We start from the raw sequence: 22,873 nt of genomic DNA, 5'->3' as shown, positions 1-22,873 counted from the left end.
CAGCAGGAGGTCCCCCCACAGACGTCTGGCGTGGCCTTGGCAGGGTGCCAAGGTAGTATTCACTGTGCTTTTCGGGACACGTCCAGAGCCACGTCGTTCACGCCAGCAGCATCCCCAAAGCATGGTGACAATCGCAGTGACATTGAGAAAGTCCCATACGTTCCCAAAACACTCCTTAAAAGGGGGTGCTGCCCCTGACGAGACCCACCCCCGAAAGGAAGGCAGGCCTGGGGGTGGGCGCCACGCGGCCTGGCGTCACACGCACCACGTCCCTTAATCCTCATCACGGTTCTGTGACGCCTGTTCTAGGAGCTGGTTCTCAGCTGCTGAGTAGCTGACCCCAGGCTGGTGGTGAGAGCCCTGTGGATTCAGGACCCAGGTCCAAGGGGGCCACCCTTCCCACCAGACCCAGTCTTCCCCGATTCACGGCAGACAGGGCTCAGGCATCCCCTCCACTTGGGGCTGGGGACCCTGCCGGCCGGACGGAAGGCAAGCAGCTGTGGGTTTGGCTACTGTCACGAGACAGCTAGGAGCAGGGGAGCCATCACAGCCCCCAGATGCAACCCAGCAGCCTTCTCCAGGCCTTCCGCCCCGTCTTCCCGCAAGAACCAGAAGATGGGGCAGGGGGGCTCCTCGTGGGGCAGGAACTGCTCCCCTCGGGGCCCCACTCGCTTCTCACCACCCACTTCGTCCCCAAGACGGAGGCTGATTCTGTCTTGTGTCACTTGGGGAGCAGCCCAGCCGCGGGGTTAGAAAGCCCCGACCGAGATGGGGGGCCTGCGCCCCTCCCACCAACCCCTCCCACCAACCCTTAAGCAGAACGCTAGCCCTTAGGGGCCTGGGCGATTATCAGTGGGCACCCGGAGCTTCAGAATCTTAAAAGAGTTAATCAACAAGGTCAGTTAAGTAAAAAATGCAAGGTGGGAAATAAGTTTGACAATAGGCTACTTTTTCTGTGAAAAAAAGAGAGGGTAGGAATATATTTGCTTATTTGCAGGAAGCATTTGCATCAAGAGTCTCTGGGGAAATAAGAAACAAAAGAGAAAGGTTATCTGATAGGAGGTGGGGGGAGAGACTCTTCACTGTACACACACCTTTTTGTATGTTTTTGTCTTTTTGAACCACGTGCATGGAGAGCCTCTTCCAAAAAATTTAATTGAGAAAACTTAAGAAGGCGTGGATGCTGACAAAAGGCTCCTGACGCCTGGCCAGCCCCCCTGTTTACGCCCTGTTCACCCTGTCCTCCCTTTGCTCTCAGATGATGAGGTCACGGTGGGCAAGTTTTACGCTACTTTCCTGATCCAAGAGTATTTCCGGAAATTCAAGAAGCGCAAAGAGCAGGGCCTGGTGGGCAAGCCCCCCCAGAGGAACGCCCTGTCCCTGCAGGTGAGGGCCCTCGCCCCCCGGGGGCCTGGCACCCTCCTCTCGCCTCTGTCAGGTCCGGGGCTCTCACGGGCTGGCTGGAGGCGGGTCCCTTCCTGAGGGTCCTGAGGCTTCCCCAAGGGGGATGCTGCAGGGGTGACCCTCCCCTCCTGTGGCCTCGCAGCCCGCAGAGCTCGGGGAGTTGGCCGGGGGGTCTGCTGACACCCCCGAAACAGCCCCTCCCAACATGCCTTCATGCCCTGTGGACCTCCGCAGGCTGGCCTGCTGCGGGGAGAGTCACAGGGGCGGGTGGGTGGCAGGTGGGGCACCAGGGCCCTCACGCATCATCCCCCTGGGCTCCAGGCTGGTCTGCGCACCCTGCATGACCTCGGGCCCGAGATCCGCCGGGCCATCTCCGGGGACCTGACCGCTGAGGAAGAGCTGGACAAGGCCATGAAGGAGGCTGTGTCCGCGGCTTCGGAAGATGACATCTTCAGGGTAGGAGGGTGCCCCGGCCGCGGTCTTCCACCTCCGTAAAGCTGGGTTTGGAGCAGAAGGGTGGGCTGGCGTCCTGAATCCAGGGAGGAAGCCCTGAGTCTTCGGCAGGATCCCAGCTCCCCGCCCCCAGCCCTCCCCCAGCCCTCCCCCCAGCCCTCCCCCAAGCCCTCCCCCAGCCCTCCCCCAGCCCTCCCCCAGCCTTCCCCCAGCCCTCCCCCAAGCCCTCCCCCAGCCCTCCCCCAGCCCTCCCCCAGCCTTCCCCCAGCCCTTCCCCAGCCCTCCCCCAGCCCTTCACCTCATCCAAGCCTAGTAGTCCTTCCCAAGCCGGGGCTCCCCGGAGCCGGCAGCTCACAGAGCATCACTGGCCCTCGGAGAAGGTGCGAGGGAGCTGTTTTGCTAAGGAAATGTTTTTTAGGAGACGTTTTCTACGTTACACGTTGCAAAAGTGCTGGCCTTAGTGCCACGTCGAATCCACAGACCTATTTTGTTCGCCAACATTTGAAAATCTGGCACATTCAAATAAAAATCTAGACTTCTATCCTCTCTTGAAAAAACCAGAAGATGTGCGGTATCAGGCAGCAGAGGTCTGGAAGCCAGTGACAATCTTGACTTAGACCATGAGGTCTCCAGGCCCCAAAGCCCCCTCCGGCCTCCTCTCTCCCCTCCTGGATACCGAGGATGCCGTCAGTTTTATACATTTTTTTAAATTTTATTTAATTTATTTTTTTATCTATTTTATAAATTTATTTATTTTGGCTGCGTTGGGTCTTTGTTGCTGCGCGCGGACTTTCTCTAGTTGCGGCGAGTGGGAGCTGCTCTTCATTGCAGTGCACGGGCTTTTCATTGCTGTGGCTTCTCTCGTTGCGGAGCACGGGCTCTAGGCGCACAGGCTTCAGTAGTTGTGGCACGTAGTCTCAGTAGTTGTGTCTCATGGGCTCTAGAGCGCAGGCTCAGTAGTTGGGGCGCATGGGCTTAGTTGCTCCGCGGCCTGTGGGATCTTCCCGGACCAGGGCTTGAACCCGTGTCCCCTGCACTGGCAGGCAGATTCCTAACCACTGCGCCACCAGGTGAGCCCCTGCCATCAGTTTTAACAGTGAAAACTAGTGCCCACTGGAATTCTGGGGCCCTTGCACCCAGCTCTCTTCATGAATCCCCAAGGTATTTGGCTAAAAATCCTATAGCAAGTGAGACACTACCACCCAGAACTGCGCTAGGGCCTCTCACCCCGCCTCCCGGCCCCAGCAGGCTCCCAGGCGGTGGAAGCATGGGGGTGAGAGGAGCCCATCACCCTGAGGCTGTCTTGTCCTCACCACCCTCCTCCTTGTCGCTGTGAAATGTCCGTCACTGAATGGCCTCGGGGACACACTAGCACGTCAGTGTGACCCCAAGAGACACCCCCAGCCTTGCAGGTAGCTACTTGCCCACTTGCCCGGGACAAGGGGGGACGTCAGGGGAAAACACTGGTTCCTGATTTGAAATCTAAGACTCTCCCAGGGGAAAGGAGGCCAGAGTGTAATTGGTGTAGTAACTAAGCCCTTCTTATTCTCAGAACCGTTTGGCCAACGTAGCTCCTAGCTCAGGGAGCCAGTTGGATTCTTTTTTTAAATCCCATTAGAGCCTTCGGGCCCTGTTTTCCACCCTCGGCCCTCACACGCCCCCCTGCTGCAGCGAAGGGTCTCCGCCTGAGACTCTGCCACATGTTGCCCGGCGGGCTGAGCTCCTGGTGGAGAAGGAGAGGCGGCCGTGGGCGGGCCACCCCCCCACATACCCCTCCGTCTCACCTGCAGAGGGCCGGTGGCCTGTTCGGCAACCACGTGGGCTACTACCCCAGCGACAGCCGGAGCACCTTCCCCCAGACCTTCACCACCCAGCGCCCTCTGCACATCAGCAAGGCGGGCACCAGCCAGGGGGACGCGGAGTCGCCCTCCCACGAGAAACTGGTGGATTCCACCTTCACCCCCAGCAGCTACTCGTCCATGGGTTCCAACGCCAACATCAACAACGCCAACAACACCGCCCTGGGCCGCTGCCCCTGCCCTGCCGGCCAGCCCGGTGCTGTCAGCATCAGCACCGTGGAGGGCCGTGGGCCCCCCTTGTCTCCTGCTGTCCAGGTGCAGGGGGCCTCGTGGAGGCTCAGCTCCCAGAGGTGAGCAAGGGGTTGCACAGGAGGGGCTTGGAGAGGAGCATTTGACCCCTCAGCCCTCCAGCTGGGGTGGAGGCTGCTGCCCAGACCCCGGCCAGAGGGCGGCCAACGCAGCCTCCCGGGTCCTGCAGCCGTGCTCGGGAGGCCCCGTGACACCTGGCCGGCAGGTGTCCCGAGGTGCGCGCCTCTGGACGGGGCCTTCTCTGCTTTCTCCCCCGAAGCGGAGAGGCCCTGGCCCCGATGCCCGAGATGTTTGCATCCTGGAGACACCACCGTCTCCGTCCCCTGGGCCTTTCTCAAGTCTCTGCCCAAACCTGGCCTTGGGCCCCCAGGGGATGGGGCAGGCCCACTCCGTCTTCTTAGTGCCCTTCTCGTCCCCGGGAGGAGGCATTCTGGAGGCAGGAGGCCCTTCGCCGGGCGCTTGCCTGCTCTGACCCCACGCGGGATCATTCCTGGCAGTCCTGACGTCTCCCGGCTCCTGTCCCTTTCTTTTCTCCCGCCCGCTGCTCCCTGGTGCCCCAGGACCCACTGCCATGACGTGCTGGGGCGGTCAGCGCCTACTTCCATGCCCTGGGCCTCAGCAAGTGCCTCACTTATATCAGCAGCTCCAGGCTCCCAGGCCCGGGAGGATCTGAACACTTCACCCTTAGCTAAGCTGCCCCTCCGAGCGGGACAGCAGCCCCCAGCAGCCCCGTTTCTGGGGCAGACCTCCTTTCCTCCCCTCCTGCTCAGATCCAGAAGTGATCTTTTCTAAATCCCTGGACAAGTGTCCTGAGCTGCGTTCATCCCAGAGGCCAGCTCCCGGCCTCCCGGTGTTCACGTCCCTTCGCCACGCCCGCGTTAGCCGAGGGTCCAGCCCGGGCCGTGTCCCGCCCATTGCAGCTCACGGCTGAGTGCGGTGGCACCAGCTCTGGACTCAGGTCCTGCACACGGCGGCCCGCGGGGGGCGTCCCCAGCCCACGTCGCGCCCCTCCCACGCCAGCAAGAGCACGCAGCGTCTCCTGTGTCAGTCACCGGGGGCAGGGCACCATCGGTCAGGGCCTCCTCCAGAGATCCGCCCAGACCCTCCCCGAGTGGCTCACAGGCACAGGGTCAAAGCTGGCCACTGACCCCGCACTCAGATCTGAGAGGATAAGCTGGAATATCTCCCAGAGGCCCTGGGAGCCTGAGCATACAGTGGGCGCCAGCACCCAGGACCTACAGGAAGAAAGGTGGAGGGAGACACTGAGCAGGACACAGACAGGAAGGGAGGCCAGAGGCCAGAGCGAAAGGCCACGTGACCAAGTGAGCAGCAGGCCAGGGCCTGGAGAGCGAGCAGCTCAGTCTGAGGCACGTTCTGGTGTAGAAGGTCTGCGGCTCAGGGGCCTCAGGCTCGGGGGGCTCAGGCTCACTCCCCACTGCTCAGAAGGACGAACCCCTTTGTGAGGCCTCTCCTCTGTGCTTTGCTCTAAGGAGTCAACGCCAAATCAAAAGCGTGTCACGTACGACACCGGGAAGTCCTCAGCTCTGCCCAGCAAATGCCCGCAGGCCCGGCTGTCTGCAGTACAGGGAGGGGACCCGCCCCTCCCGAATGGTGCGGCCGGCCCTGAGCCGGGCAGGCAGACGGTGTTACTGGTGGGGACACTAGTCATGGGTGGGCTACATGACTTACCCCAGAGAGTAACTGAACCGGGTCAGAATCAGATCCCCTAGGATGCTAACCCGGAGGCCCCTCCCCCCCCATGGAACCCTTATGGTAACACTTCTCGGCTCCATCGGTGGCCGCGCGCGTGTGTGTGTGTGTCTGTGTGTGTGTGAGTGTGTGTGTGTATGTGTGTGTGTGTATGTGTGTATGTGTATGTGTGTCTGTGTGTGTATGTGTGTGTGTGTCTGTGTGTGTACGTGTGTGTATGTGTGTCTGTGTGTGTGTATGTGTGTGTGTATGTGTGTGTATGTATGTGTATTTGTGTGTGTGTCTGTGTGTGTATGTGTGTATGTGTGTGTGTCTCTGTGTGTGTGTCTCTGTGTGTGTGTCTGTGTGTCTGTGTCTGTGTGTCTGTGTGTGTGTCTGTGTGTGTGTGTCTGTGTGTGTGTGTGTCTGTGTGTCTGTGTCTGTGTGTGTGTGTCTGTGTGTGTGTCTGTGTGTGTCTCTGTGTGTGTGTGTATGTGTATGTGTGTGTATGTGTGTCTGTGTGTATGTTTGTGTATCTGTGTGTGTGTGTGTCTGTGTGTCTGTGTCTGTGTGAGTGTGTGTGATGCGTCCCCTGCCTGGGGGAGGGGAGGGGTGGCGGTTGCTGACTTTCGTCTCTACCCCGGACACTTTAGGTGCCCCTCCCGGGACAGCCTGATAGCCATGGTGTGTCAGGACGAGGCCCCTCGGGATGAGACCTGTGGCCAGAGGATGGATGAGGACGCCGAGTACGGCAGCGAGCCCAGCCTGATCTGCACGGAGATGTGAGCTTTGCCCTCTCCGGCTGCCCGAGAAGGGGAGGGGAGGGGGTGACGGGCGGGTCCCTGGAATCCTCCTCTGGCAGCAGCAAAGCAGAGGAAGCCCCCCACCCTCATACACACGGTCCCCTCGTTGGCTTGGCGCTTCCTCATGACACGATGTTTTCAGGAAAACTGCTAAACGTTGTTTCCTAGGCTTTCTTGACACGTGTACATATTGACAATTAAATATTCGTGAAACTGCCTATAATAAAGCTGCCAGCAGAGGGCGCTGTTGTCAGCCGTAGCTGAGATTTCCATCGCAGCGGGAATTTTTTAAGAGAAGGGTTTTTAAACTGCAGCTCCAGACCCATTAGGAAGCTGTGACATTTGCTTAGTCGGTTACAATCAACACTATTAAAAGAAATCATAGCACAGAATAGCATAGAATAGGCTAGAAAAGGACAATAGGAAATAGCATATTCGAAGTCACAAAGGTAGTATTACTTTGTGAAGCATTTGTCGCCAAGTCCCATAAAATGTATTTGTGACTGTGAGTTGCATTCACAAAGTTGACCCTGTGTTAGAAGATTTCCTGAGAGGAACACTTTATCACAAGGAAGGACCAGGCCCTTCAGCTTCCTCTGTTCAGAGGATGCAGATTAACACACGGCCACATACCCGAGAAGGCAAGAAGAGCATCTGTTCCCACCGTCTAGGCTCTTGGTGTGTGCTTGGTACTTGCAGGCCCTCTGCTAGATGGTGGACGAACCGGCCTCGGCACCCAAGGGAGGCCACAGGCTGGTTCAGGAGCTAAGAGGATCTCAGAGGAGGAAAATAAAGATTTCCTCAGTAGCTGCTCACAGAGTGGTGCAAACAGCGAGAGTACAGACGCTCAGAGAAGGTCAAGGTCGGAGAGAGGCACCAGGCACGAGGTCACACAGAAGCTGGGGCTTCAAGAGTGGTTACGGTCTGGATACGAAGAAAATGTAACAGGGAGGGTGACCAAGCTGAACGTGACAGGCAAGCACGGTGGCTTTCGTCCAGAACCCTCCCTGCATGTCTGCAAACGCTTGCAGACAACACACCAGGAGCACAGGCTCTGTCCTCAAAGCACGTGGAGTCACACCAGGCACAGGCGGTGGCCTCGTCTGTGACACGAAGGGCTTAGAACACAAGCGGGCGTCTGGGGTGCAGACGGCTCCACTAGGGGTTGCAAGATCAGCTTAGGGACTACGATGGCTGTTTTCAGTGAAACAGCCCAGGCCAAGGTAGAACAGAGGCTCTCGGGTGCAGCGGATTCAGGGAAGGTAATCGTGGACCCGAGTCCGGCCCTTGGGCACGTCTGTCGTGTGCCCTGGGCCAGGAGGAGCCGTTTCTCACTGAGTCCCCGTTAGAAGGCCCAGGAGCTGTTGACTCACTGGACACCCCCAAGGGCCCGCAGCTGCCCCTCACCGATGACCGCACGTGCGCGCTCTTGCTGACCAAGGGTGGGCGGGCCCGGAGAGTGAGGGGCACAAGCGTGGTCTCGAGCTGGGAGTGGCCGTGGTAGACAGCATCCGCCTGTGAGCACGCCAGTGCAGAGAGGAGCTGCAGGCCCAGAATTTGTTTCCAGCTTTCTCAGCAGCGGTGGTCCCCCTGCCTCGAATCACAAGTGCAGGAGGACACACGGGGCACAGGCGGAAGGAGCCGCGGGAACATCTGTGACAGCAGAGAGCGCGGCCTTTAGAGAGCACAGAGTGGGGGTCCCCTCACTAGGGGAAAACAGGCTGCCCGGAGGTTACAGTGCCCAGTGTCCTCTGCTCCAGGCTCTCCTACCAGGACGATGAGAATCGGCAGCTGGCGCCCCCCGAGGAGGACAGGAGAGACATCCATCTCTCTCCGAAGAGGGGCTTCCTGCGCTCTGCCTCCCTAGGTAACCTCAGACCCTCTCTCTGACGGTGCCCCCCCCCCCCGTGACGGTGGCCAGGCACACAGGGGTGACTGAGGAACGTCATCTCGTGGGGCTCAAGTGGCCCACGGTTGGGCTGGACCCGGGCTGGACGTGTGCTAATGCAGCACCTCAGTGAGGGGCCCAGGGCGGGGGGAGGGGGCATCCTTGCCCCTCCCTTGGTGTGAGCCGTCGGGGCCGTGTCATCTTCTTCTCTCTCTTTTATTTATTTTTTTTTAATATTTATTTATTTGGTTGTGCCGGGTCTTAATTGTGGCTCACCGGCTCCTTAATTGCAGCATGCAGGCTCCTTAGTTGTGGCATGCATGTGGGATCTAGTTCCCTGACCAGGGATCGAACCCGGGCCCCTTGTATTGGGACCACAGAGTCTTATCCACTGCGCCACCAGGGAAGTCCCCCGTGTCATCTTCTGTGCTGACCCATCACTTGCTCCACAGGTCGAAGGGCCTCCTTCCACCTTGAGTGTCTGAAGCGACAGAAGAATCCAGGGGGAGACATCTCTCAGAAGACAGTTCTGCCTCTGCATCTCGTTCACCATCAGGTAGCCCCCACTTTGGGACAGGCCACAGGCCACCACCTAGCAGGCTAGACAACCCCGTGATGGTCGTGCACCAAACCCCCCAGACGCCCATCAGCCTTCCTGTCCAGACCGCGGCTGTGTCCCCACCCCTGGCCCTAACAGCCCCCGGGGAGGGGGCTCTTCCCACACGAGGACCGTGCTCTCCCGGGCGGGAGACGCGGGAGGTGCTCCTGGACAGCAGGAGCCCCTCTGGAGGCTGGAAGGCCCAGCTGCTCCGGGTCGGCCTGCGCATTCTCCTCCCGGTGGCCAGATGTTCCCTCCCCAGGCGTGGCTGCACGACAGGCAGGTGCGGCCACACCTGGAGCCATAAGACACCTGGGCATTTAACTACACAAAAACCCACCCGCTGGAATGTGGAGACGGCCAGAGAGCGTCCCAGCCGGCGGTCAGGGGCAGGGGTGGCGTCAGGAAGGCGGGCCGGGCAGATTCAGCAGTTGAACCGGCTCTTGGCCTGGGTGATGCCAAAAGATGGCGAGATCCAAGTCCCCAGCGCCAAGCTGCTCTTAGGACCCTAGACTGATGGAGATTTCCAACAGCTAAACAATTGGGGCTGAACTAGATTCTCCCACCTTCTTCCCTCTGTGATTACACACTCCCTTACCACGGGCCTCTGCTTTAAATGACTTTTTTATCCCCAGAGGCATTCAGTGCCAATCACAGCTTACAGTCGGCCTAAGGCAGCCAGCATGGCTCTGCCAGGGCGATGGTATTTCTGCTCAAGGAAGTACACGATTTTGCTCGGCCTGTGTGCCAGCGCACGCATACGCGTGGTCTCCACAGGGCTTTCTGGAACGTCGAGCAGAGCCTTACGCTTCCCTCAGTTGCCCAGGGACCCGGGACCCCAGACTGGGGGCCCTTGAGAGCAGTGGGCAGGGAGGCCAGCAGCCTGGGGGACACCGCGTGTGCTTCTCTGAGGGATTTCTAGAAGCTGATCTCACCCGTCTCTGCTTATCGTGAAGGAAAACCTCCCTCGATTTACAGCCTCCCCCTATGCTTCTGAGCTGCCCTCTGACCCTTGCGGCCACGTCCCCCCCCTCTGCCCCTCGGGCTGAGCCTCCCCACCGGGCAGTGTTGCTTCCTCGGACACATCACGTCAGAGCAGGTGGAGAGGATCCGTGGCTCACGGGGGATGGGGCCAGGGCTAGAGAGCAGGTGACCTGGATCCCACTGGCCCGTGGCTTTCTGAGCTTAGAGGAGAAAGGTCCCTGCAGACTGACGGTCACAGAGTCTATTTAGGGCGGTTGAGACCGGCTCCAGGTCCGGGTGCCTGACCGAGAGGGTGCGAGCATCGGGCAGTGGGACACAGCTGAGGCCCCCTGACCCGCACTCTCGTGTCATGTCCACAGGCGCTGGCGGTGGCGGGCCTGAGCCCCCTCCTGCAGAGAAGCCATCCCCCTGGTGCCCTCCCCCCGCCGCATGCAACGCCCTCTGCCACGCCTGGCCCGGCCTGGCCCCTGCGGCCTGTGCCCACCCTGCAGCTGGAGGGGGCCGAGTCCAGCGACAAGCTCACCAGCAGCTTCCCATCCGTCCACTGCGGCCCCTGGGCCGGGGAGCCCACGCCCTGCGGGGCCAGCGGCGGCATCCGGAGGGCCCGGCCCGTGTCCCTCACTGTGCCCAGCCCGGCAGGGCCCCAGGGCCGGCCCTTCCACGGCAGCGCCAGCAGCCTGGTGGAGGCGGTGAGTAGGCCGAGCTACGCGGGCCGGGCAGGGGCCCCACGGGCAGAATGGAGGGGCCCTGTGGGGTGTCAAGTGTCCTGGCCAGAAAGACTCTCAGTCAGGTCTCAAGTCCACGTGAGCGCCCAGCCCGGCCGAGGAAGGGAGGTCACACTGGCCGGGGAGCAGGGGAGCCATGCGGGGGGCTGTGAGGGCACATGGGGTGGGAGCCGCGGGCGGGGGCTGGGGTGTATTCCAGGCTCACCTGCTGCTCCCCGAGGCCTCCAGGAAGGGGGCAGACGCTTCGGGACAGAGCGGGCAGGGGCTGGGTGTGTCCTGTACATACACGCGTGCACACACACACACACACACACACACGCATCGTCCCCGGGATCCTCACCCCCAGAAACGCAGCCAGTGGCACTGGGCCAAGTGTCACCAGAGGAGAGTGAAGACTCCTGGAAGGAGTCACGTGGGCGTCCTGGGGCGCCGGGTGGGTGGGAGGGAAGGACCAGGGCCCCTGTGGCCTCCGTGCGCCCAGGTTGCCTGGGTTTGAGGACAGTGCCCCTGCCCCGCCGTCTCTCCTCTGGCCCGCACGCCCCTAATGCCCGCAGCGGTGCTCCGTCCCACTCCTGCCCGGTGCGCAAGCACACACACGTGTACTCACATGATGCGCACACACACGAGTACACGCACGCGTGTACACACACTCTCCTCCCGAAGTGACCAGTCGGAAGCCCCTGCGCCGGCCCCGAAGGGAAGAGCCGGGCTCAGGAGTAACGCCGTCCCGGCCCCCTCTCCCCCAGGTCTTGATCTCAGAAGGACTGGGGCAGTTTGCTCAGGATCCCAGGTTCCTCAAGGCCACCACCCAGGAGCTGGCCGATGCCTGCGACATGACCATCGAGGAGATGGAGAGCGCGGCCGACAACATCCTCAGCGGGGGCGCCCGGCAGAGCCCCAACGGTACCCTGCTCCCGTGTGCACACTGCAGGGACCCGGGGCCAGACCGAGAGGGGGGCGCGGAGGACGCGGCCTGGGCGCCCAGCCCCGAGCCCCGCCAGGGCGGAGAGGAGCCCCGGGACAGCAGGGCCTTCGCCAGCAGCCTGTAGCAGCCGGGCCGGAGATGCCGGGTTTTTATTTGTCTCCATGTTCCTAATGGGTCCGTTTCAGAAGTGCCTCACTGTTCTCGTGACCTGGAGTTAACCGGAACAGCGTCTTCATTCATTTCGTAGGGACAAGACCGAGTCGGCAGCCAGGAGAGAAGCAGCCGCGGTCCGTGTCCGGCGGGGAGCGGTGGGGGGAGGGCGCGGGCACCAGGGAGGGCCCCCCACCCCCCGCGGCCGCCTCGGCTCCCTCAGCCCTCACCCAAAGGACCCTACGCCAAACGGGTGTCTTTCAACCTGCTTGTCAAGAACTCGTTTGCACATATTCTGTACGCGCCTCACTGTCCCCATAGAGCCAGGGCCCCGTGCCTTCACGGCAGGAAGGAGGCCCCGGCCAGGCCCTGGGGAGGGGAGGGCGCTGCAGCTCCAGGCTGGCCACGCCCCCTGCGCCACCCGCGTCTGGACCCCCTTCCCACCCGGCCACGGTCACAGCCACGCCGCACCGTCGGCGCCGGGGGAGCGCGCACGCCCGCCGGGACAGGACCGGTGGTGCTGAGCGTCTGTCCAGCGCTCTTTTGTTTGGGGATTTGACATTTTTCTTCACAGCATGTTGCGGTTTTCATTTGGGGGGTTTTGTTTTTTATACTTTTGTTTTCCCAGGGGGAGGGAGGGAGGAGAGTGTTTACAAAGTTTGGCGGCCACCCACCTTACCGTTTTCACTTTTGCAAATGTAAATCGGGTTCAGTTTTGTTGTATTATTTAGCGGTCGTGGTTTCCTTTTCTACGGAGGACTCAACAGAGCCGCCGTGGGAGAGTTTTACCGGCCGTGGTGTACGCCCGATAGTTCGTTATCATTTCCTTAGGTAGTGACAAGATTTCTTCGGTTTGGTTTCATAACTTAAAGGTGATCAGCAATGCACTTGCTAGGGTCTTGCACAAATGTGTGTAGTAGCACGTGCCCGAGAGAGGAAGCAGCACGGGTCTCTGCGAGTGTGTGTGCCGTGTGTACGGTGGGGTGTGTGTGTGCGGGCGCGGGCTGAGTCTGCAGCCACGCCACGCCCGGGCCGCCAGTCCGCCCGCAGTTCCCCTTGGGGCGTAAGGGTGGGGAGCTGTCAATCTGGGGCCGTTTGAAAGCAAAAGCAAACCACTGTCTCTGCTTCTGAAACGGGAATCAGTAACTGCGTTTTCTGTCCCACAAGATATGCAAAAACAATGCAATAATATTCATTTTAAAAACACAGTTGTGAGTTGTGTTGGCATTAAAACCGTGTTTAAAAAACCACACAGAAATTTGAGGGGGAAACTCAGAAGGCGTTTTGCTTCGATTTGTTCCGTCGAACGTTTCACTGCATTGAGGGTGTTTCTGCTGAAGAGACCGTTATACTTGAATTCAGATCAGTCTCAGTATTTTACAAATATTTTTTTAAAACTGAATTGCAGTTGTGCCAGGCGAATATAATGAATTAAGTTTGTTTTTGGATTCACTTCTTGTGTATTTGCTGCATGTAAGTAAATCATTTTGTATTTGGAGTGTGACAGGCTTCACCTTTGAGCTCTTAAGTGCTTTTCTACGTGTGGCTGGGGAAAAGGGGGACAGCTTTTCTTGTCATTTGTGTGACAAGTGCCGGCACTACCCGTGTGGGTCCCGATGCAAGCTTGGGCACACTGTTTTGCATATCTTGTGTTCTCTTCCATTTCCCTCAGTTTTCCCCAGACGGGGTAATAGGTGCATCTGTGTCTTGCTTTGAGAGACCAGGACCCGTCTTTTTCCCGCGTCCCTCTGTCTGCTCTGCCCTGGTTTTCAGAGTTGTAATTTCTCCGGGGAGAGCCCTGCACTGTGAGGGGCCGTGAGGCGCCCTAAGCCGCCTCTTTCGTCACCGGGTCCCCCCTGGGAAAGGTGGCTGACCTTACCCTTCACCACCCCCCACCCTGGCACGAGCGTTCCTTAGGGAAGTGCCCACTGACCGGGAGGGGGGAGGGGAGGGGGTCTTCAGCCGACAGCAGGGGCCAGGCAGCAGGTGCATCCCGTCCGTCCAAAGCCAAGTCCGTCCTGCTCGCTTCTCCATCTTTCACTCATTCTGGAACAGGATGTCCTCCAGCCCACCCCGCGCAGTACGGCAGCCACGGAGGGACGAGGACCGGGGGCGGGCGGTGCGTGGGGAACTCGTGGTGAGGGCAGGGCCGGAGGCATTGTGGGGGCGTCTCTCTGCCCCTGCACCCACCTGGACATCACCCGGGTGCTACATCCTTCAAACAGGTTCCAACAGTGACTGATTTGGGGGAAGCAGGACCCAGCTGTTCATCCAGACCTTCCCCGTTGAGTCTCTTCCAGCCCCGGGCTCGCTCAGCCCTTCTCGGCGCTGACTTACATGAGCAACTTAGAAGTCAAAGCCGGGCAGCGCCCGCTGCTCCGTGAAGATGAGTTTTCCTGTGGTGGACGGATGCGCACGCCCCCAGGTGAACACGTACAAGGGCTGCTCCCTATGCCTCCAAGCCCAGCCCTTCCAGTCTCTGGGCTCCTTCTCGGTGCCATTGAGGTCTTGTAGGAGTTACATTCAGGTCCCTTGTCCCGTTGCCCTGAATGTCTGCCGCGGCTGCTAGGGCCTCAGTTCTGATGGAGAGCGGAGCCCTTTGGGGCTGATCCCCAGCTCTTGCCGCGCATTTGGCCCCTGGATAGAGCCGTGGACGCTTAGCTGACCTCACACACGCCGGCACACACTCGGCCTTGTGCTGTCTTCTGTCTTCCTTCTGGGCTTTTCGTCTGTGTCACCGAATCTCAGCGACCGGCTTGTGCTGGGCTTATGACAGCTACTCCCAGGGCTCCGCCAAGCACATCCCCCCCATCACCGCGCGCACCGCAGGCGTGCTTCTCCTTTGCCGTCAGCTCTGTCTCTGTCAGGAAGACCCATCCAGGGGCGGGGGGTCTTCCCGGGCCAGAGCACAGGACCAGCGAGGGTGGGACGGACACGCGGCACCCATCCTCCCAAGCCTCATCTGTGGCGTGGTCTCCGCCTCTGCACCCAGAACAGAATCTTCCCACGACCCTGGAAAGCAGAACTGTTGTGTCTTCTGAAGCCCTTGAGCGGCAGGAGAAAAGCCACGATGGCCAAGGACCTGAAGGCCTTGAGGAGTTTAGGCTCAGGGTTTGGTGGAGCTGGTCTGTGTTTGTCCCCTGAGGGGCCAGCCTCTTGTTTCCATCTTAATCTTACAGTTACTCACGTGCTTGACTTGATCCCCAGCTGTTTCCTTTCCACCCCTCTCCTAGAAGGTTCTACTGGGTCTTGGACTAAGATGCAGACATTTTCCCCCAGATTTTGGCTTGATCCGTGAATTTTTCTCTGCTTTGCTTCAGAAGCTCTTCGTCCAGTCTCTTCCCTCATCTTCTCAGTCTGACTGGGACCCAAGGCTCTGCCTTACCTGTCTTTATCCTCCTCCACGCCGCGGCTTCCGAGCTGCGGGGCCTCGTCCTGAGCTGCCCGTCACTTCCTGCCGGCCGTCCTCCCGCCACACCGTCTCCCCGTCAGTTAGCTGAGGCACCCTCCAAGGCCAATGTAATGTCTTTCTGAGGAAGAAGAGCCCCTGAAAGGGAGGAGCTTGGAGGTCATCGAGGGGGTGAGGGCTGCTTTCCAGGGGCCAGCTGAGAGTATGTGTCCCCCACCCCATAGGCCAAGCAACAGAGCGGAACTTAGAGCAGCACAGGGAGGAGGCCGCGTGGTTGAGGCCTGCAGCCTCGTCAGACCATCGTCACAGGCGTTGCTAGGCACAGGGGTGGCAGCTCCGCACCGAGCGAGACCTGGAAGGACGGGCGTGTTGCTGTCCAAAGCGGCCAAGGGCCGGGCGACCTGGTGTCGACCCTCTAAGCCACTGGTCAGTCGAACCAGAGCCCAGGCCAGGTCTGTTTTCTTCAAGACCAGGCTCTGGTCTGTGGAAAGTACCAGCACTGAACCGAAGGGAAACTGGGGCAAAAGGGGGCATGTTTTGACCCCCTGTGTCTGCTCCCGTTTTGTGGAAGGAAGTGTCCGGTGTGACTGCCCGCCGTGGCCGGGACAGCGGAGAGGCAGAGGCCTCAAGATCGACCGTAGAAGAAGAGAAAAATAAAAGTGCTCTGGTGCTGTTTTCCCAGCCAGGCCGTTGTCTCTGGCCGGTAGGGGTGTCTGCCACCCTGTCCCCCTCTCTGCGGACACTCCTCCCGCGTGTGGGCCACGGGCTCCAGTGGGACGACAGGCGGGCTGGGGGGATACCCCGAGGTCACCACGGGAAGCCAGCGCCCAGCTCTCCTGGCAGCTGCGCCCGCATCGGGGTGGGCCTCTCTCCCTTTCCCCAGCCCCCCGTTTTCCCTCTTCCCCCGGTTCAGTGAGAGCGGGCCTGTGAGCAGATTCTAACATAGTTTCTTTGTGAAGCCGTTTCTGGTCTCAACTTTATTTATTTATTTATGTTTGTTTCCAACGAGACCCTGCTTTGTGAGGCCAGGCAGCAAACCAGGTAAATGCGTTTCTGCCAGGGTTCCGCATCGCTGGGGAGAGACCCGCACCCCACACGCGCGCACGCCGACACGTGCTCATGCACACGCGCACGCGCCCTGACGGGGCAGGCGCTGGCCCCCGGGCTGGGACCAAGACGCCTGGCTCTGTCCTCCTCTCAGAAGGCTGCGTGCTGACTGGAGAGAGAAGCAGCGGTGCTCCCCCGGGTGGAAATGTGCCGTCCGGACTGAATTCTATGAACTAAATATCATTTCTCTTCATGGAGAAAATACCACCACTCTTAAAGTCAAGATTTTTTCTTGCCATGATTTTAGGAGGCTTGGTCCACAGCAGGCGGGTGGCGAAGGCCCTGAGGCTCCCTGGGGTCTTAGAACAGCCTCCCTGTGGGCTCTCTGAAGGGGAACTGGCGATGCAGTGGAATATGTGGAATGTACCGTTAGGCTGAGCTGGGCAAATCGCTGAGCCCTGAGAGCAGTCGGAGGTGGGACCCTCCGTGGACATCCCCTCTCTCCCCTAGATCAGGGACGCCCAGATGGGGACTAGAGGGCGGAAGAAGGGTGTGGCTGTCACGCCAGCCGAGCCACAGCCTCCTGCGGGTTGGGGCTGCCGTGCTGCAGGTGCCTCCCCTTTTGTGGGGCCTCCAGGCACCAGGTTTCAGAATAAGTAGTGTGACTTGGATGCGGCTCCTGGAAAGGTAGTGTGACACTCAGTCCACGGGAATCAGACATTTGCAACAATTCACCACCTGGGAGGACTCGTGTGTGAGAAAACGTTTCACCGAGCTCACATCTGAGCCGCTCTGGGGTCAGAGGCTGCCTGTTTCAGGGGAGGGCCATGTCCGTAGGAGACACGGAGGGGGGCACCGTGCCTCCTAGTCACGGTGCGGCCCAGAGGCTCCCGCTCCGCCACCCTTGGTGCCCCTGGGTTTGTGGGCCGGTGCGAGGGAGAAGGGGGCCCGGCCTCGGTCGCCACCCGCTGCCCTGGCTCCTGAGGGCGTGGCCTGCGGGGCCCCAAAGCCCAGAGCGGGGGGCAGGGGAGGCCCTGTCCCTAGACGGGTCACTGGGTTCCAAACCCCCCTCCCCCAGGATGTCCCACCGTGGAGACACCATGCTGAGGCTTGAAAGGGAAAAACAGAGCTTGGGACTCAAGAGTAGACGGTTTTTAAAGAAACAACCCAGCACCAAGGTCTCCTTCAGAAGGCGGCCCTGGGGACCCCGACGCCGAGGCCCCGTACTGCCTGCAGGTCAAGGGCATCCCACCCACCCTCGGAGTCGGGCCTCGACCTCCCTGCCTACCCCCCTCCACTGTTCTCCCAGAGCCTTGAGGGAATAAGGTCTGGCTCTGGAGGCTGGGATGTCCAAGGCACAAGCAGGTCTGGACTAGTCTGTGATGTAGCAGCAAGAACCACCGTGGAAAACACACGTCCACTAAGAATCAGGGTGACGGGCCCCCCGTTGGTTGGTGAAGCTCCAGAGTGTCTATCGCTGTCACAATTTCCCTGTTTTATTTTGACGCCCCTGAGCTACCAAGACAAGGTCCTCCGTGCGGGAGGTACGGACGCAGCCCCTCCACCCGCCTCGCCTCTCGTCCCGGCTCGGACCCCCTTCATCCTCCGACCCACCGAACCATGCTCGTTCTCAGAGGTCGGGGCCCCCACCGCCATCGCCCCTGCACCCATCCCTTCCCCACCCCCTGCGTCCCGTACACCTCCCTCCGGGCCCTGCGGCTTCACAGCCTCATGTTGTAAATACTGTTGTACAGTTTGTAATCATCAAATCACCCCAAGTCAGCGGCCTCGCCTGGGTCCCTTCTCACCTTGAGAAAGACCAGGGAATCGAGAAGAGCTTCAGGGCCATCTCTGTGTGAGACGCTATGTATATTCCTGTAAGATTGCATTTTTATCTAAGGAATGATGTTATTTAAAAAACAAACCAAAAAAAAACAAAAAACAAGAATTGCAAATAAATTTCTTAACAATGTCTACGTTGGTTCGGTCGGGTCACCCCTCTCGCCTTCTCGTCCCGTTTCCTAGACTCACAGAAACGCCTTTAACTCTCAGACGACGCTCTCGTCCTCCAAAGGGGAGGACGGCCGGGGGAACGCGGGGAACCTGACCCCGGGGAATCAGACCCCGGGGATGGTCTCTGACCTCATTTCAGCAACTCGTCTCATCACCCAGGTCTTCCTTCCAGTGCAAAGGTTAACAGAAAAATGGTCAAAGGTTGACCTTCCAGTGAAAAGGTTAACAGAAAAATGGTCAAAGGTTGACCTTCCAGTGAAAAGGTTAACGGAAGAATGGTCAAAGGTTGACAAGGGACAATAGGAGAAATTAAATGGTTGACCCGCAGAAGACAAGAGCTGCCCCCACCCCACAATCGGGAAAGGCACAAAATTGGTTTTGAATGAAGGAGAGGGAGGGGGGAAGGAAGGGGAGAGAAGTCGGGGGATGAGAGCATGTGTGTGAAAGTACTTTGGGGACTTTCCTGGCGGCCCAGTGGTTAGAACCCCGCGCTTTCACTGCCGAGGGCACAGGTTCAGTCCGAGGTCAGGGAACTAAGACCCCGCAAGCCTCATGGCACGGCCAAAATATTAAAAATTAATAATAATAATACTTTGAAGGCTACAAATAGGCAAGTTGTTTTCTTTTTTTTTTTTTTTGATTATTAAACAGACTCAGACAACCTTTCAGAATAATCCACTGTGTAAAAATAACTTGTCCCAGAAATAACGTCTTAGTTGGATACAGTTACGAGATCGTCCCCGCGGACGACTGAGTCCATTCCGGCAATTACGAGTCATTGCCGCCCTCCCTCCTTCTCTGCTGGAGCGCCCTCGGCCCCAACCCTGCCCCCCAACCTGGACCCTGGGCTCTGGAGTCCAGGCTCGAAGGAGAGGAACACGCGTGGAGGCGACTTGTCCAGCTTCCAGAGCAGGAGCTGGGACCTCGGGTCACAGTCAGCTGTGAGTCACTAGGTAGCAGCAATGACTGCAGTGCCAAAGTTTGAGAATGATGCTTTCAATCATCTGGAACAGACTGGAGACTTGCCGTGTGATGAACCTGCTCTGCTTGCATTTTGAATGCTTCCTCAGGTGGGACGGAAGGAGCCAGGCTTCGCCCTGGGAGTGGTCACCACGCGAGCAGCCCTCACGCATGGGCGGCCTCCCTGCTACTCTGCTCTCTGGGTCAGCGTGTAGGCCTGGCCAACCCCTCCCCATCCTCAGGTCTGCTTCTGCCCGCTTCCTCCTTTCTCCCCACAAGGGGGTGTGATTGTTGGTCTGACTGCCCAGAGAAGTCGATATGCATTGGGCCCATTACAAGGGGGCAGGATGGCTGCGTGGTGGAAAGTCAGTGGACACACCTGACACTCTCTCCTGCGCCTGCTTTTTCCCGCCTTCTTTCTGTGTATCCCCGTCTTGCTCCCTGTCTGCACGCGGTTTGCCAGGTAGGTGGGCTCAGCAGGCTCTCAAGCCCCTGCTCTCAGAGGCCCATCTGGACCCATCAGCCCAACAGTCAGGCCGCAGGAAATGGTCTGGAAGACCCTCGGCTGCCCGTGAGCCGAGTGAGGGGCTCAGCCCAGCCTTGACGGAGCCCTACCGTGAACATTATCGACACCTTTCCCGCTAATAACAAAAGGCACCTACGCTTTTCATGGGCTGCAGCTCCTTGTACATAATTTCCTTTCTAACGCAGTCATCAGGTGAAAAAATTCCCTTGGAGCTGCGGCTCCATTTGGAAGCACTGAACGCAGCCAGCGCCGGCCAGGGTGCTGCTGGGACGGTCCCCACTTCTGGGATGGTGTGCAGGCCCCTTCCCTGAGCAGAGGTGCCCACTGTCCTTTGGAAGTCCCATGGGCTAGGAGCTCACGCAGACGCTGAGTGGCCCGGAGGGGACCGAGCCAGCTGTCAGCCCCAGGGCCACACTTTGCCCCCTGCTTTATGACCCTGGGCTGGACCCTGTGGCATTTCTCCTTTGCTGGATGCCTTGAGGTTGCGTATGTCAGGAGACAGGACAGATGTCCTGGAAGGGCCCAGGAGGCCATGGGGAAAGACGGGAATTCCTCCCAATGGGCTGCTTCTAAGTGCAGCAGCCAGTGCTGGGGGTGTGGGGCCAGCAGCGGCCACCTGGGGGCCCCGTGAGCCGGCTCCCTGCCCGCTCTGGCCGGCCTCTCCGTCCCCCGCAGATGGCTTGCCCTTGTGCAGCTGCACCGTCCTCCACGTCCAGGCTCCCTCGGCCCTCGCGGCAGAAGCTGCCCTCCGGTACTTCCATAAGCCTAGAGCCCTCTCTCAACCCCTGTAGGTAGTTAACCACCTCTGACTCATTAACCAGTCTTTGTGTTAGCCTCTCCCTGTTCAAATGACTGGAGTGAGTCCTGCCCCTGACTGAACATACCAGTAACACCCGCGGGGCCCTTGCGCGTCCCTCTGCCTGGAGTAGTCGTCACCTGGATGAGTAAGTACTCAGACGTGGTTATGCACTGACCACTCGGCATCCGGTCCTTCCTGTGGTTAAGCTGACGCCCTGAGCAGCCTCCATCTTTTCTCTGAAACAAGAGGCACAGACCTGACCGCTGGGCACCGTCGCCTGCAACCAGATGAGCCCAGGACAGTGGGGGTGAGGGGCCTGCTTGTGATACAAGCCAGACCTTGACTCCAATGCTGTGAACCTGACTGAGAGCCGTGTCACCACTGCCTACAAGGCCCAGAAACAGGCCCAGATTCTGAGACCACGTGCTCATACCCCCATGGTCCAAAAACGTACTTCTTGAGTCCCTAGTATGTACCTGACACTGTTCTGGGCGCTGGGCAGAGAGCAGCTTGGCTCTGGTTCTGTCCTACGATGCCCCACCCGTGCCAGGAGTAACCCTTCTTCTAACAACACCAAGTGCACTGGGTGAGGCCTCACCCACAGGCTAGAGTCTCCCCACAGCCCAGCTGAGGTTCTAAGGGGGGCTGCACAGGCCCTGCACACAGTCTGCACAGAGACGCCCAGCCTGGGGTGGGAGTCAAGGTGCATCTGGAGGCTTTGTGCCTGGGGGCGGGGGTGGGGTGGGGTGTGAGCCCAGCATGGTCACGTATCTGTGAGAGTATGTGCGACGGAAGGTGCTGGGCCCAGCGCAGAGCCAGTGGGTCATTCAGGACGCTGAGCTGGCCTCTGCAGGGGCTCCCTTATCCAGGGAGAAGGGGCAGAAGCAGCAGTGGCCTCGGTCCCTGGCACAAGCCGCTTAGGCTGGGGCTGGGCCAGCTGCTGGGGAGAGCAAAGGAGAATTGCCTCCTGGGACGGAAGAGAAGCACGCCTGCGCAGACGCATTGAGACCACCGGGCTTCCGCTGGCTCCTGTACCGGGTGGGGCCCTGCTGTCAGTGTGCTCGTTTTCTATGCTGGGCAACAGATTTCCACAAACTTAACAGCTTACAGCAACACACTTGTATTATCCCACAGTTTCTGTGGGTCAGGAGCCCAGGCTGAGTCCTCTGTCATCCACGGCACACTGGGCTGTGCTCCCATCTGGGGGCTTGAGGGGAAGAAGCCCCTTCCAAGTTCATTTACGTTGTGAGCAGAATTCGATTCCTTTGCGGTTGTAGGACTAATGCCAAAAGCTCAGCTTCTCCGCGCGAGTGCCACATCGAATCTCAGAGACAGAGTTTTGGGTGAAGCAGAAAAGAGCAGCTTTATTGCTTTGCCGGGCAAAGGGGGACACGGTGGGCTCCTGCCTCGAAAACTGTGTCCCAGCCCCAGAGGACTTGATGAGGGGTTTTATAACAATGGTTCCCGGCTGGGCTGCTGGCAGATGAGGGGGTGCGCAGGGTCTCAGGCGGTCGGTCTTCTAATCCTGACGAGCTGCTCTGGTCCCGTTAGTCTCGCCTCAGGCTGCTCCTTCCTTGATGAGCAACTGTTCGAATCCGCCCTTTGGAACCCGGGGAAGGTCATGGAGGCTAGAACCTTGCCTACAAGAGATGGGGGACCGTAGGGCCTCTCTCGGTTTCAGGACTGAGGTCCCCGTTTTGCTGCTGGCCATCAGCTGGGGGCCCCTCTCACCTCGAAGAGGACGCCTGCACTTCCTTGCCGTGCTCCTCCCCCCAAGGTCCCTCCCTTCAAAGCCAGTAAGGGGGAGTCTTCTATCTCATAGGCGTGACATCTGGTGGGTTAGAAGCAACTCACGGTTCCTGACTGAGCTCAAAAGGGAGGGATTAGGGCTTCCCTGGTGGCGCAGTGGTTGAGAGTCCTCCTGCCGATGCAGGGGACACGGGTTCGTGCCCCGGTCTGGGAAGATCCCACATGCCGCGGAGCAGCTGGGCCCGTGAGCCACGGCCACTGAGCCTGCGGGTCCGGAGCCTGTGCTCCACAACGGGAGAGGCCACAACAGTGAAAGGCCCGCGTACCGCCAAAAAAAAAAAAAAAAGAAAAAAAGAATCTGATGAAGATTATGAACTCTTTATCCAGGGAAAAGCACATTCACCAATAAACATTTGGCAAATCATTTCCAAGAGTTTACCAACTTCCTACAGTCTATCCACGGGCTTCAGTTTAACGATCCCTGGGGCTAAATGCTTTTTTTTTTTCCAGTGGCTCTCTCTCGTTCTAAGTCTTCTTAGAAATGGAAACAGGAAAGTAGCAATTTCCATCCTTGCTAAAACATACCCCCAAGAATGGTGCTGCCATCCCTCACCACATGTTCTGATGGCCAGGATTCTGGAAA

General features: G+C 59.3%; 1 protein-coding gene across 3 annotated transcripts in view; it reads left to right on the top strand.

Moving 5' to 3' along the window:
- CACNA1C (calcium voltage-gated channel subunit alpha1 C) overlaps positions 1-18,155 on the top strand; it is a 466,008-nt gene extending 447,853 nt beyond the window's left edge. For all 3 annotated transcript variants that reach the window (XM_027093450.1, XM_027093449.1, XM_027093448.1), the window contains 8 exons: positions 1,259-1,386; positions 1,726-1,860; positions 3,648-4,006; positions 6,308-6,436; positions 8,218-8,324; positions 8,798-8,901; positions 10,287-10,616; positions 11,399-18,155. In XM_027093450.1, the coding sequence (XP_026949251.1) occupies positions 1,259-1,386; positions 1,726-1,860; positions 3,648-4,006; positions 6,308-6,436; positions 8,218-8,324; positions 8,798-8,901; positions 10,287-10,616; positions 11,399-11,701 (1,595 nt within the window). In that variant the 3' untranslated portion in view covers positions 11,702-18,155. The remainder of the gene's footprint in view (positions 1-1,258; positions 1,387-1,725; positions 1,861-3,647; positions 4,007-6,307; positions 6,437-8,217; positions 8,325-8,797; positions 8,902-10,286; positions 10,617-11,398) is intronic.
- Positions 18,156-22,873: the final 4,718 nt, after the last annotated feature.

Source organism: Aethalodelphis obliquidens, unplaced genomic scaffold (assembly GCF_003676395.1).
Source record: "Aethalodelphis obliquidens isolate GAN/ISIS:26980383/991018 unplaced genomic scaffold, ASM367639v1 scaffold83, whole genome shotgun sequence".
Classification (NCBI taxonomy): domain Eukaryota; kingdom Metazoa; phylum Chordata; class Mammalia; order Artiodactyla; family Delphinidae; genus Aethalodelphis; species Aethalodelphis obliquidens.
The sequence above is the reverse complement of the archived record's forward strand: the minus strand, read 5'-3'. Positions and strand labels throughout refer to the sequence as shown.